Here is a 13,766-nt window from a genome sequence, read left to right as displayed (position 1 = left end):
AGGTAGGAGGAAAGGGATTATTACTCTCATTTTACAGGAAAGAAGACTGAGGCTGCCCTCTTGATTCTCCAGTGTCATCAGCAAACATTTATGGGTCTAAGCCTCACACTGGCTCAGCAGTGCGCCTTTGACACAGGTTCTAGGTTTTCTCCTTTTCTTCTCACGTTTCCTGGAATCCCAGTGGGTTTTACACAGCAGGCACGCTACAAATATAGCTGATGATCCATGGCTAACCGAAGGCTGCAGTCAAAAGCCTTGTGTTGCTTTGGCGGTGCCCCCTAGACTTCTTAGCTGATTTCCAAGTGAATCGCATGCCACGCCTGTCCCTTTCCTGTTTATAATTCATCGTCTAATCAGATTTTTCAGGGGACGTAAGTTTGCAAACTTCCGTTTTATCCAAATGGATCTGTTTTTCCTTGCCTAAATGTTAGGCATCCAACCTGATGGGTTTCACAAATTAATGTAATTTATTTTCCATTTTGTCAGTGCAAAACAAAGGTATTCTTAAGACAAAGCACTGAAGACCACAGTCCTTCCTCCTCTTCTATTTCTTGAGTCAGCAGCAAGTAAACAGTTCTGTAAACATGTGTGGGTCTACGTCCATGTGTGTGTGGACCCGCTGCTTTATTCCATCCTTAACTGGTTTTGTCCTAGTTAAGTACCAAGTGGCCTTGTCTTAGTCAAAACGGAGATTCCCGTAGCATCTGGACTTTCATCAAGGCCCGTTTCAGTTGCTCGTAGGTGACGAACATCACCACATTCCAGGCTCCCAGACGCAAAAAGGAGGGTGTAAATCTGATGAGAGAAACAACCACATGGTCAGGTGGGTGGACTTGAGTCCCGCATGGATCTATGTGCTCCCCCCTCGGCGCTGGTGCCACAGGACCAGCCTTCTGTTTGTCACGAGCATTTTCTGAGATTGTTCAGTCATTTTCTTCTCTGCTGAAGGAATTTAGGCAGAAGCTGGAGTTGGGAAAGGAAAGAAAACTAACATTTTGAGCCGTGTTACTGTGTCAGGCAGTTAATTCTCACAGTTCTATCAGGTAGCTATGATTGTTGCCAGTTTTTTCTCTTCAGAAACCGAGGTTAAGTAGCTCAGTTAAAACCACCTGACTCCACTCTGCTGCTGGGTGTTTCTGGGCTCATTTACAAGCTGAGTGGCCACCCCTGCGGAGACCCCGGCCTCCAGCTGGAGGCCCCCCAGGGCGAAAACAACGTGACACCAAATTTAGCTACTCTGCGGAGAGCCTGCCAGTGCTGCGGCAGGTAGCGCGGCCGGGCGAGAGCCCCCCCTCGGCTGTGCTTCGCAGACTCGGGGAGCGGCCCGGCCCCCGCTCTTCTTCAGCCTCTCTCTCTGCTAATCCCCTCCTGGTCCTCAGCTCCTGCCAGACGCTTCCTCCCACAGCTTTGCCCATGTTGCTCCTTCTGCTTGGAATATCTCCTTCTCTCCTTGCCGGGCTGTTCGCTCTTGGCTCCGCGGGACTCAGCTTGGGCACCAGAACCTCCCACCAAGGCCTCTCCTGAACCCTCAGCCTGGGCCCCTCACAGGGCGTATAGCATGGGGACAACGAATGTGCACTCTGGCGTTAGACCTGGATTCACATCCTAGCTGGACCAGCTTCTTGAACTTAATCTTTCTCAGCCTCGGCTTACTTACTTGTAACATGAGGACAACACCACCTACCGCAAAGAGTTGTCGAGAGGATTAAATGAGTTAAGGTACAGCACATAGCACCGGGCTCGGTATTAGTAAATCCTCAATAAATGTCCCTTACTGGTTGGCTGCTCTTCAAAGGAAGCACAGCACAGGGCCCAGCACCCGCAAGATGCTCAGTGAATGTTTGCCAAGTGAAAGTACAAACCGAGACAAGTGGCCACAGCTGAAGAGTGAAATGATGGAGGCACTTACAGGCAAAGAACTGTCAGCTGGAACTCAGTTTTGTGACGTCATCCCAGGGTCGAGAACGTGGTTGCTTGTTGGGCCCAATCTAACGCTGGGCGTCAGAAGAGTATCTTCTGAGTGGGGGAGGTAAGAGGGCCAAGCAAAGAGCTTAGCGTGGGACGGACAATGTGGGTGGTATCTGATGGTCAGGGTTTGAGCCGTGGCTCTGCCGTTCAAACTTTGTGAGCTGGGACAAGTTCCATGACCTTTCTGAGTCTCAGTCTCTTCCCCAGTAAATGTGGAAAACACGGCCCAGTTCATGGGGGTGAGATAATATTTGTGAAGTGCTTAGCAAAAGGCCTCATACTTAGGGACTTAGCAGTCATGATGATTGTTGATAACTACACTATAGAGTGCTGCCTTGGTGCTGGGGACTCTGGGATGTGGAAGATGTATACAGTTGACCCTTGAACAACACAGGTTTGAACCGTGAGGGTCCACTTACACACAGATCTTTTTTCAATATTAAATACTACAGTACTGTATGATCTGCAGTTGGTTGGATCCGTGGTTGGTTGAATCTGTGGATGTGGAACCAGGGATATGGAGGAACCATGGCAACGGAAAAACCTCATGTATGGAGGGCCGACTATAAATTGTCCACGTATTTTCAACTGTATGGGGTCCGTGCCCCTAACCCTCTCATTGTTCAAGGGTCAACTGTATAAGCCACAGTCCTTGGCTGCAAGGAGCCTGCACTCTAGCATGGGGGATAATTTAAACTTTCAAATGCTATAATATTGATACAAAGTAGGAAGTGGTAGATCCCATAAAAATGGTGTGGAGGAAGTATCGCTGAAGTTCACAGAGGGGGAAAATTTACACCTGAGAGTGTTAGGGAGGAGGTGGCATTTGAACTAGTCTTGAAGGACAGCTAAGATGTAGAGCATGTGGATGGCGCAGGAAAGGCATTGCATGCAGAGGGAACAGTAAATGCCAAGGCAGAGAAGCAAGAAAACATGAAGCACATTGGGCACTTGGGCTGCTGACTGTGGTGATCCACAGTGATGGCAGTGGGTCAGGGAAAAGTCTCAGGATTACCAACCACCTTTCCCTCCTCCTCCCCTGCCCAGGACGTTTGGGGATGGCACTTTGACCTATGCCTAGACACGTTTTTTTCGGATAAGCCTCCCTGACGCTCCAAATCAGATCTGGTCCACTCTTTCTAAAAATCATTTCCGTAGGTCTTTACACTTGTCCTTTGCGGCATTTACACCTGTGCTGTTCACCAGTGTGTTTCCAGGTGGACCCATGGTAGACACAATCCACATGGGGGGAAGGAAGGGAGGTGGGGAGGGAGGCCTGCTTCTCTAAAAGGGAGTACTGGCAGCAGGAGGGGAGGCTCACCCCTTATAGAAGGCTGTGGGGCCCTCCTGGGTCACCATCTTCAGCATACAGTCGAAGGGGCTGCGGTAGTGGCCTGGGGGTGAGTTCATATACCGGGTCTTCACCACATCCACTGGGGAGGCCACCACTGTGGCACAGAAGCCAGCTCCAAAGGCAGAGATGAAGTGGCAGGGGAAGTTGTCTGTCGCAGGTTAGGGAAGAGCAAACATTGGGCTGTGAGATGAGTGCCCTTGCTTTCTGTTTCATATGTGTCCATTGTTTGTCCCTCATGAAATTGTGAACTCCCTGAGTGTAAGGATAGTGTTTTCCAAATCTCTCACAGTGCCCAGCGCGGACCTCTTGGTAAGGACATGTAAAACAGAACTGGGCTGTCCCAGAGTTGGAAGGTAATCCAGTCCAACCACCTAGTTGGAGGAAACTGTAGTCAGAGAAGGTGACCCTTGCTTAAAGGTGCACGGGGAGAGGTGGCACGGGGCTGGAAGCCAGGTCTCTGGCCTCCTGTCCGGGGTTCTTTCCTACTCCTCATAATGATGTACTGGGCACTTTTTGCTGGGCACTGCACCTCCCTCTACTCTTTCTAAAGCCCAGTTGCCTGTGGGTGGTGCCCACTCTCTGGAGTCCCGGGTTCCCTCTCTGCTATGGGAGGGCCGTCTGCCTGGAGCCCAGGGCCTCACCGGTGAGCAGGTGGTAGTCTAGCAGCTTCTCCTTGATGACGTCGTAGGTCACCATCTCAGCACAGTTGATGATGGCATTCCTCGTGATGTTGGGCAGAGTTCCTGTCAGGGAGGGGGTGGGGCTGATGAGTGGGGAAGAGGAGAAGTGGACCCCCTGGCTGCAAGGCCACAGGCCCCAGGTGGGGGGACAGGCCCCAGGTGGGGGGTGCCCCATTCCAGAGGTCTCAGAGGAGCCCACCTCAGGTGGGCAGATTCCATACTTTCCTTTCTGATGTTTAAAAACTCTCAGGTTATCCGTGTCCATCTTAGAGACAAAAAACAGGCCCCCTTGTGTTTGTTTGGGCCACATTTCAGAGGATAATCTGCAATATCTATCAAAATTAAAATATGCCTTCCTGAGACCTGGCTAGAGCCAGAAAAGGAAGCCTTTCTTTGGGAGAGGGAGGCTGGGCTCTTGGAACAGTGACAGGATGTAGCCCTGGCAGGGCCCTTGGAGAGCATCAAGACCACCTCCTGGTTTCACAGATGAGGGCCAGGCTCCAGGAAGGCACACAGCAAGTGAGGCTGTGACCCAGGTGTCCTGCCTTTAACCTTCACTGGGTCACTGTTTCCTCTGCAAGATTCACGTGAGCCCCGGCCGCACGTGGGAGAGACAACAGCATTTGTCAAGGTGGCCACCACTCAGACACGTAGGGAACCCTAAAGCCTTGTTCCCAAGGAAGCCCCCTCCTCATGGCTGCTTCCCCCAGTGGCCTCTGTTTCTTCTCCATGCCCTGCAGTCACCCTCATAGGCCTTTGCTGGGGAGGCCCTTCCCTCCCTCTCTGCACACCGGGAGCCGGCTGAGCCTTTGAGGCCCAGATTGTGCGTCACCTCCCCCTGCCCCAACCCCTAGCCCACAGGGCCTCTCCTGCCTCCGACCCTGCCCCTCCACGTGAACCCAGCACATCCTGCCCTGTGGAATGGCTGCTCCTTGACATGTCCCCTCTCCTCTGTGTGACTGTGAGAACCACGAGGATGTCTTCTATTCATTTCTCTCTCCCTCACAGTCCTGCGCGTGGTGAAGAGTTGGCAAACTGAACTGAATTTGGGGCAGGGTGGCGGGTCAGCTGGGATGTTGCAATGGTTGGGATGTTCCTTTAGAGTCGCTGGAATACACGTGCTGGGAGCTCCCCCCTTGCCCAGTTCCCTGCTCCAGCCCTAGGGTAGGGAAATCACTGCCCAAGACCCCCTGAACCTGGAGTCCAGACCTACCTTTCCACAGGCCCCGAACCCCTTCCTCCCTGGCGATGGTCCTGTAGGCATCCATTGTCCCGCTGTACTTCCTATTGCTCCCGGGCCCAGCTTGCACGCTGGCCTGAAATCGGATCTTCACCACATCCGTGGGCTGGGCACAGGTCACTGCCATGGCCCCGGTGGTGCAGCCTGCCAAAATCCGGGTAGTGATGCTGGAGTCTGGAGGGGAGGAGAGTGAGTGGGCCAGTGTTCCGCCACCCAGCACCTCTCTGGGCCTGATGCTGATCTCGGGGGGCTTCCCCTGCTCGATGCCTTCCTCTCTTGGGCCAAGGTTCCAGAGCCTCCTTAACGGAGGCTCAGAGTCTCCTCATGGGCATGTTACCAACTTCTCACGCCCCAGCTCTGCCTCTGAGTCTGCACTGCCCTGGTCTTCTGACCCACAGCCTAGATTCTGCTTCCGCCCACCCCCTCGGCACTCACGGTCCGATCCCTTGGGGGTGTAGAACTGCTTGACAGAGTCGTAGAGGCCGATGCGGACGGAGGCGAAGCTCATCTGGCGCTGCAGGCCGGCGACCAGGCCTTTGTAGGGGCTGCGGGGGCCCTCGGTGCGCACCATGGTCAGGATGGTGCCCAGCACCCCGCGGTACTGTGCGCTCCGGGCCGCCTGGTTCTCCCCCTGGATCTGAGGGACACCCCACAGCGGTGTGAGGAGCTGGGTGGGGGGTGGACGGGGCTGTGTGCACGGGGGCCTGCTTGGGGCTGGACCTCGGAACAAGCATGATCACAGCGTCACATCCCAGTAAAAGTGACAGTTTTGCATAGCAGTTTCCAGCCCACAAACTGTTGTACACAGTGTGGTGTTGGATCCTCAGGGAAAACAGAGGGTGGTTTGTTTTTCTTGGTACAAGTTGTCAGTGGCTTGCCCAAGCTCACCCAGTAATTCCTTACTTCTACTTCTCACTTTTTGGCTTACAAAGCAGGGCAAGGCCATGAAGGGCCCTGGCACGTCCTGCCAAGGAATTAAGATCTTTTGGTCTTGGGTGATGGCGATGGGGAGGTGGCGAGGCAGGGTCGTGGGCAGTGGGGTGAGTGGCCTGCTCAGGGTCCGCTGTGAGGAAGAGCGAGTGGGCAGACACTGCAGGTGCCCCGGTGGAGAACTCAGCCCCTCCGCTGATGGGAATAATGACCCTCGGCCAAAGGGCGCCTACCTGCAGGCGGACCTTGGCCGTGTCCAGTGGGAAGGTGAGGAGGTCAGCAAAGCAGGCCGCTGTGCCCGCCCCCAGGAACTTCACAGCCATTGTGGGAGGCACCTCTGAAGGCTTCAGTCCAACCATGGTCCCAGGGGCTCTGCCCGGTCCCTCCAGGGCCCAGCGGAGGTCCAAGGAGAGAGGCTGCTGCACAGCCCTGGGCTTCAGTGCATGGAGGAGGCTGCAGGAGACAGGCCAGAGGAGGGGATAGAGCCCATGCCCTCTGGGCCCGTCCCCAGGCCCCCCTCAGCATCAGGAGGGTGTTTATAAGGGAAAAGCCTGTGCATGGCTGTGCTTAGCTGTGTGGATTTGACTTATACGAACAGGTCACTTTCCTCCCTTATCTCTTGCCATCCTCACCCTGCCCCCTCTCCCCTCCCGGTTGGAGGTGGATCTTCACTGTATAAAGGCTCAGGCAGGGACAGGCAACCCCCCAACCCCATTCTCCTTCCCCAGCCTCAGGCTGCTTCCTGGGAAAGGCCTGCTCCCTGAGGTGTATGGAGAGAGAGCCTGCCAAGTCTCATCACTTTAGGCCCTGCCGTCCCAAATCAACAAAATAAATGTGCCTCGTGGCTCAGTTAAACTGCTAGCCATCTTGGATGCGGGGTTGTAGTTGTTGTTTCCTCCAAGCCTGCCTGAATGTACTCTTCTTTACTTAAAACAAACACAGTCCTTCTCAGCCTGTGATTGCTTCTCTGTCACTAAAGACATTTAGCCTGTGACTAGAGATGTTTCCTCCCGACACTGTAGGACTCCCGGGCTGGTGTTCTGCTGTGGAGGGACGGGGTAGGGGGGGCGGTGACAGACCCTGGGCCCCTCTGCTGCTCGGCCTCCCCAGGGCTCTGAGGGGGACTGTGCCCCCTCCCTGCCCCCAGGTGTGCACTTGTGCCTGCACCCATCTTACTGCTGGTGGACCAGGGGCATGTGTACATGAGGGTCCTGGTTTAGCCTTGGTTACCTTGGGAAGCTGGCACAGGCCTTTGGTACTGATGCCATCTCTTAGCAGTTCATACCCATGGGCACCCCAACTCACACACTCGGCGCCCCCCAGTGTGCTGGGATCCTGGACCCTTCAGCATTGTCACCCCTGGAGCCAGGGCCAGTCCCACAGAGTTAACTGTTAAGTGGGCGGAGTGTGTGCCCCCTTCTCTACAGTAATGGAAAAACTCTCGTCCTGTGGTGAGGAAACCTGAGTTCCTGCCCTGTCTTCATGGCTTACTAATGGGTGAGGGACATTAGATACATTATTTAACCTCTCTTGGGTAAATGGGAATGATATATTACCTATTCACCCGTGGTGAAATGGATTCCAAAAGATAGGGGTGACCACTTGAGGCTTCTTTCAGGACTGTGGTCTACAACTCTGGTTCTCCCTGTCCTGTCTCTTCAACCCACATGGCTCCCTGGACTCTTATGCTTGCTGTCGCCTTTCCCTAGAAAAGTCTGTTCTTAAGAAGGAGCTGATGTTTCTAATTCATGCTAAGGTGTAAGTGACTATCTTAATGATCAGCTATTTCTTGACCACTATGGCAGGTACTAGGGAAGGAAAGATATGGAATGAATCATGTTTGGCCCTTGCCCCCAAGGAGCTTACATTCAGGAACACAGATAGGTGTAGAATTATCCAAAGGGAACGAAGGAGGTGAGATGGAGGATGGGTTGAGATGGGAGCTCACCAGCCACTGCATCCCAGTCTGGAAGCCTGGGTCATAGTGTGGAGGGACAACTTTTGAATACTGCCCCGGGGAAGGGGGTGCTTTTATTTTGATCTCTCCCAGCATGAAATTGCACTTAACATTTTACTTTTATTTTTAAAACTTTTAAAATTGAGATATAGCTTACATATAAGGATTGTATGCATTTTGACGGTTACTGAGTCATAAAGGGAATTGTGCACCAATTCTGGAATGTTAGGCCTGGACAGCAAATGCAGGAGGAGATTTTCTGGATGGGGACCTAACCTAGTGTCCAAGCATAATTCAGATCATGTCACTCCCCTGTTTTAAAGCTCTCCAACCGCCCTCGCCCCGCCTAGTTATTCAGAACAAAGTCCAAAGTCCTTGTCGTGGCCTATGGACCTCCCTAAGACCCAGCTCATGCTAAGTTATGTGCTTGGCGCTCCAGGAAATCTGGAGATGAGTAAAAACAGTCTGTGTGACCTGCCCGTGGGGAGCTCTCAAGGAGTCTTGTGGGGGCATTAGACACACCCACACATAACTGCAGTGCAAGATGGGCTGGATCAATGTTGGAAGGAAGGAACCATCAGGAAGGGACCCAAAGGAGGGAGAAACCCTCTCTCTTGTTTGTGAGGTGGAATTAGGACAGTTTCATGGTGGGGGGTGGGAGGAGGGCCTTGAAAGGTGGGCAGAATTTCAGCAGCTGGAGAAGTGGGAGGGGGGTTCCAGGTGCAGGGAAGGGCGTGCGCTTGTGCGAGAGTCCAGGGCACCGCTTAGGGTAGGAGGAGGGAATGGCTGTGGGGCGTGAGGCTCTTGCAGTGGAGCTTTACACGCAATCTCACTGAATTCTCACAGCTTTCCTGAGAGGTAGCTTCCCCCTCCTCTCCCTGCGTTTGGATGAGCAAATGGAGGCTCAGAGGTGTTGGCTTGCTCAGTGTTACCAGCCACCAGTGTCAGAGCCTGGTTCACTCTGCTCTACTGGGCTTGAAACAGCCCTGGAAAGAGGCCAGGACAGCATTTAAATCCATTTAACAGGTGAGAAAAGAGAGGCTTAAGATGGAAAGAGACTTCCTCAAATTCACAGAACTCCAGCCAGGTTCTTGTGGTGGCAATAAGGCCCCCTTCACCGTTCCTTCCACTCAGGGGCCCCAGTGGATGTGGTAGGGTGGATATCCACCGTCTTGCTTTTTTGTTGAGGGCATTCAAAGCCCTTTAAATTACATGCAAAACCCCTCTCTGGGGAATTAAGTGCTAAGCACATAGAACAAGAGCTTGGCGAGGAGGGCTGGGTGGGTGGGCATCGGTGTCCAGCTTGGCAGAGGGAGAAAATGTGCCCAGAGAGGCTGAGACCGGTGCACGGCATGCAGTCAGGCCTCAGGCTCCCTCTGCAATGCTCCTCCCACAGCCCGTCTGCCTGCCTTTCTGTGCTGCCTCCCTGAGAAGGTCCAAGGAGGATCTGGCCCCTCGGGAGGTTGGCGTGGAGCTGAGCCTGGCTGAGGGGACAGCACTGCAGGTGTGCGGGGGGGACACTGTCCTCCTTCCCCTTGGCCTGCAGAAGCCCAGCAGCTGCCAGGCAGGCTCAGTCCCGGCAGGGAGGCTCTGGCTCCTCTGGGGCTGGAATGAAGGTGCCTGGTTGTGTGTGGGAACAGCTGCCAGTGCCTGCATCCTGTCAGCCTCCCTTCCCTCAAGCCCTGGCCTTTCCCCTCCTCTGACAGGGGCTATGCTGCTGGGCACCTCGGCTTCAGGAATCTGAGGGCCCGACTCTCGGGGCGGGGAGGCCCTTGGGAGTTGTTTTCTCTAGTGTCTCTGGCTGGTTGTACAAGTGTCCCTTTTTCAAAACCTTGGTGGCCACCCAGGCTCTAATAGAAGAGTCCTGCAAGTTAGGTATCTTAATTCCACTTTCAGAGTTAGGAACTGAGGAGCAGAGGTGGGATCCCCCCCAGGGCTGTGTGACTCAGTGCATTCCCTGCCATGGGCCCCTGGCATGGAGTGTTTGCGATGGGCCAGGCCCTGCAGGGAGCACTTCGTGGGCTTTGCCTCATGGGCTGGGTCCGTGTCCCAGGGGGAGCCTGTGTCCTCTGGCCAGAGGGGCTGAACCATCAGGCATGGCTTCCCTTCTGAACCTCCTTTGTCCTCAACTGCCTCTGTCCCACACCTTCTTTAGAATTAGCTCTGTTTTTTTTTTTTTTTTTTTGGCCACGCTGCACGGCATGCGGGATTTTAGTTGCCCAACCAGGGATCGAACCTGTGCCGCCTGCAGTGGAAGCGTGGAGTCTTAACCACTGGACTGCCAGGGAAGTCCCTAGAATTAACTCATTAACTGCAATGGTTTCCTGCCTAGATGGGGGGTGGGGGGGGCGTCCCAAAGCAGGGACTGGGGCTACTTATTTTGGTTCTCTGTGCAGCCTGGTACAGGGATGGCCCAGGGCCAGAGGGGTCCAGGGAGGACCAGGTGACCAAGGGACCCCACTTGCTGAGGTGGGGAAATGGGCAACAAGATCTGAGATGCCCACAGTGTTCTTTGGTGGAGGGCCTCAAATGCCACAGCTGTACTTAATCTAGCGAGAACAGGGACTGGTTGGTGTCTTCAAGTTGAGAAATGACACCATGAGACCTGTGTTTGGATCGGGCTGGTGCAGGTGTCAAGGATGGACTGGAAGGGAGCAACTGGAGGCTCAGAGACAAGTGAGGTTGAAGGGATGGTGCAGCAAGAGGTGTTGGAGCCTGAACTTGGTCAAGAGCAGCGGCCAAGGGTGAAGCTGGAGCCTATTCCAGAGGCTGTCCTGAGCCCGCCACGGGAGGTGGAGTGGATGGGCGTGGACTCAGGTGGGGAGGGCTCTAGACTGTCACTGATCAAGTGCGGGCAGGGCAGGGGGGAGGCCACGATGCTGGGCACAGGCAGGGGCCCTGAGGCCAGTGCTCCTTAACCTCCTTCCCCCTTTACTGCAGCCTCCTGAATTGGTACCCAGGGAGCCCTAGCAGCCAGAAGAACTTTCCCACTGGCAAAGGTGAAGCGTAGAGCAGACCCTCCTTCCTGTGCTCTGCTGGGGCACGTGAGGGATGGGGTATTTCAGCCTGCACGCCCAGAGTCGTGGTGCCCCATTAACATCTGCTGAGTGCTTCCTGCACCAGGCACCGTGCTGAGGGCTTTACAGGCATTGACTAATTCAACCCCTTTATAAGGCATACAAGGTAGTTGCTATGATTGTCCGCATAAACAAGGGCCCTGGGGCTTTGAGGGCTTCAGCTAATCATAAGGCTAATGGGATGGAGCTGGGATTAGAGCACAGGTCTGTCTAGCACCTGTTCCTGTTCCACCACCCAGAGTCTCAGAGTTCAGGGAGAGCTCAGGATCCCTGAGCTGCTTGTTTACAGAGTGGATTCTTGGCCCTCAGCACCGGAGATTCAGGTCTGAGCTGGGGCCTGGGAATCTGCATTAGAAACAAGTTCTCCGTGGTGGCTCTGAAGCAGGGATCAGAAGCCCCTTTTCTGAGATACGCTGCCTGACTCCACCCTCCTGGCAAAGCCTCTACTGCATCCCCGCTGAGGAAGCTGTCTGAGCAGAGCTGGGGTGCCCCCCCTACTCAGGAGGGGGGCCTCATGGGGAAAGGGCTTTATGCTCTGGGGGAATCCTGGGGACTCTGGGCCAGACTAAGGAGAAAGCCACCTCTTTATCTATGGGGATTTGCAAAATCACAGCAGAGGCAGCCAGCAGGGCAAGGGGGAAGTGAGTCCTGGGTGAGTGACACAGGAGTTGGGGTGGAGTCCCAGCCCCTCCATAGTGCCCTCATCAGGGCTGCCATTCCCTCATCTTGACTCCACCTCTACCGGCTCTGTCCTGCTATGGTTAGCGACCCCTGACAGCTCCTGGCTGCTCTCCGTAGGCTGCCGCGAGGGGAGAACATGGAGGAGGAAGGTGGGGTGGAGAGTGGGGTCTTACCTGTGAGTCCAGCCAAAGTGGGGGAAGCATAGGGTCTCTTTAAGGCTCCTTAGGGCTCCATCCCAGGAGGTGGCAGCAGGGACCTGATCACCCTCTGTCATTTGCTGTCGTCCCTGCAGCCTCTGGCTTGGCACCTGTCTTTATACACTCTGGCTGACCTGAAACCTTATCCTGGAGAAGCTAGTTGACAGCCTGGTCACTTGACCAGAGGCGGCTGGTGAGGGGCAGGGAGGTGAGGGGGAAGGTCGGAGTTCCAGATCTGCTTCAGCTCCCTTGACTTGGGGTTCTTTAAACTAGCCCTTTCCAGCTGATGAAAGAAGAACTCCCTCGGGTGATGAGGGTATATATGGGGTGGGGGGTTTGGACTTGTCACTTTTGAGAGTCCAAAGGTCAAGGCTTCCATGATAGGCTGGGCAGGGCTCTCCTGGGCCTCCTCTTAGTAATAGCAATGATGATAACTCACTTCTTGGTGCCTACCACGTGCTAGAAACTTTACATACATTATTTCTATCTCTTCACAACCCTATGAGGTAGGTACAATTAGGAGTCTAAGGTTTTTTTTTTAAAAAAAAGCTTTATTGAGATATAATTCCCATACCATATAATTTACCTATTTACCTGGTACAAGTCAACGGTTTTTAGTGTATTCACAGTTATGCAACCATCAATCATCACAATCAATTTTAGAATACTTTCATTACCCTCCCCAATATCTCCGTACACATCAACAGTGTCACTTCCTTTCTCCCCTCCCCACAACCCCAGGCAATCACTAATCTACTTTGTCTCTATAGATTTGTTGATTCTGAACATTTTGCATAAATAGAATCACACAATATGTGACCTTTTGTGACTGGCCTCTTTGACTTAGCACAATGTTTTCCAAGTTCATCCATGTTGGAGCGTGTGTCAGCACTTCATTCCTTTCTATGGCTGAGGATCCATGCATTTTGATGCTTAGGTTACAGAGAGGAAAACAGCCTTAGGGCGGGGACAGTGACTCCCCCAGGTCGCAGTATGTGGCAGGGCCTGACTTGCAGCCTGCAAACTGTCATGTACTTTGGACCACTGTTCTCTATGATATGACACTTGGGGGCTTCATCATGGACACCCCTGAAGCCAAAGGGCTCTGGGGAGGGTGTGAGTGGTGGGGCGGGAAGGGTCCCTCGCAGCAGCCGCTGAGGCCCCGTTGGTAGACACGGAGGGTAAGGGGTGGGCGAATCTGAACCTGGGATCCAGGTGACTGAGGAAAGAGGAGGGAGGGGCAGGGGGCAGGGGAGGAAAAAGGGAGAGAGGTGGGAAGGGAAGGGAGGTAACTGGGTGGGGCAGAGGAGCAGGCAGAGGCCACTTCTAGACTTGGGCGCAGAGCCATGGCCACGGTCACAAGTCCAGACACTCAAGTGCAAAGGTCCTCCTCCTTGGAGCAGGCCCTGCCCTAGTGTCAGCAGAACAGGCGGTTGGGTTAGTCCTATGAAGGGAAGGGGCTGCTAGGGCTGCTGAGGTGGGGGGAGTGTTCTGGAAGTAGGTTCTTGGCTCCACCTGAAAATGGCAGTCTGGAGGTGGTGGGTGAATTGCAGCCGGGAGGTGGGGAGGGGTAAATAGTAGGAACCCAAACAAGGGGGCAGTGGGCCCTGGTGAGACCCAGAAGGAGGGCAGCTTAGCTCACGTGGGCCTGGGAGCTCTTCGAGGGCAGGGCCAGGTCTGTC

General features: G+C 54.2%; 1 protein-coding gene across 4 annotated transcripts; it reads right to left on the bottom strand.

The window, feature by feature from the left end:
- Positions 1-680: 680 nt before the first annotated feature.
- Positions 681-6,531, bottom strand: UCP3 (uncoupling protein 3). 4 transcript variants are annotated; one of them, XM_068554902.1, is made up of 6 exons: positions 6,406-6,531; positions 5,674-5,879; positions 5,216-5,409; positions 3,964-4,065; positions 3,290-3,470; positions 681-795 (listed from the first exon to the last, which is right to left on the bottom strand). In XM_068554902.1, exons 1-6 carry the CDS (start codon positions 6,529-6,531, stop codon positions 681-683), a joined length of 924 nt encoding a protein of 307 aa, XP_068411003.1. The 4 variants fall into 4 exon arrangements, with proteins under 4 accessions (XP_068411003.1, XP_068411002.1, XP_068411004.1 ...); XM_068554901.1 differs by having other exon boundaries at positions 5,216-5,416; positions 5,678-5,879; XM_068554903.1 differs by lacking the exon at positions 3,964-4,065 and having other exon boundaries at positions 5,216-5,416; positions 5,678-5,879.
- Positions 6,532-13,766: the final 7,235 nt, after the last annotated feature.

The sequence above is a fragment of the Eschrichtius robustus genome, chromosome 11, assembly GCF_028021215.1.
Source record: "Eschrichtius robustus isolate mEscRob2 chromosome 11, mEscRob2.pri, whole genome shotgun sequence".
NCBI lineage: Eukaryota > Metazoa > Chordata > Mammalia > Artiodactyla > Eschrichtiidae > Eschrichtius > Eschrichtius robustus.
The sequence above is the reverse complement of the archived record's forward strand: the minus strand, read 5'-3'. Positions and strand labels throughout refer to the sequence as shown.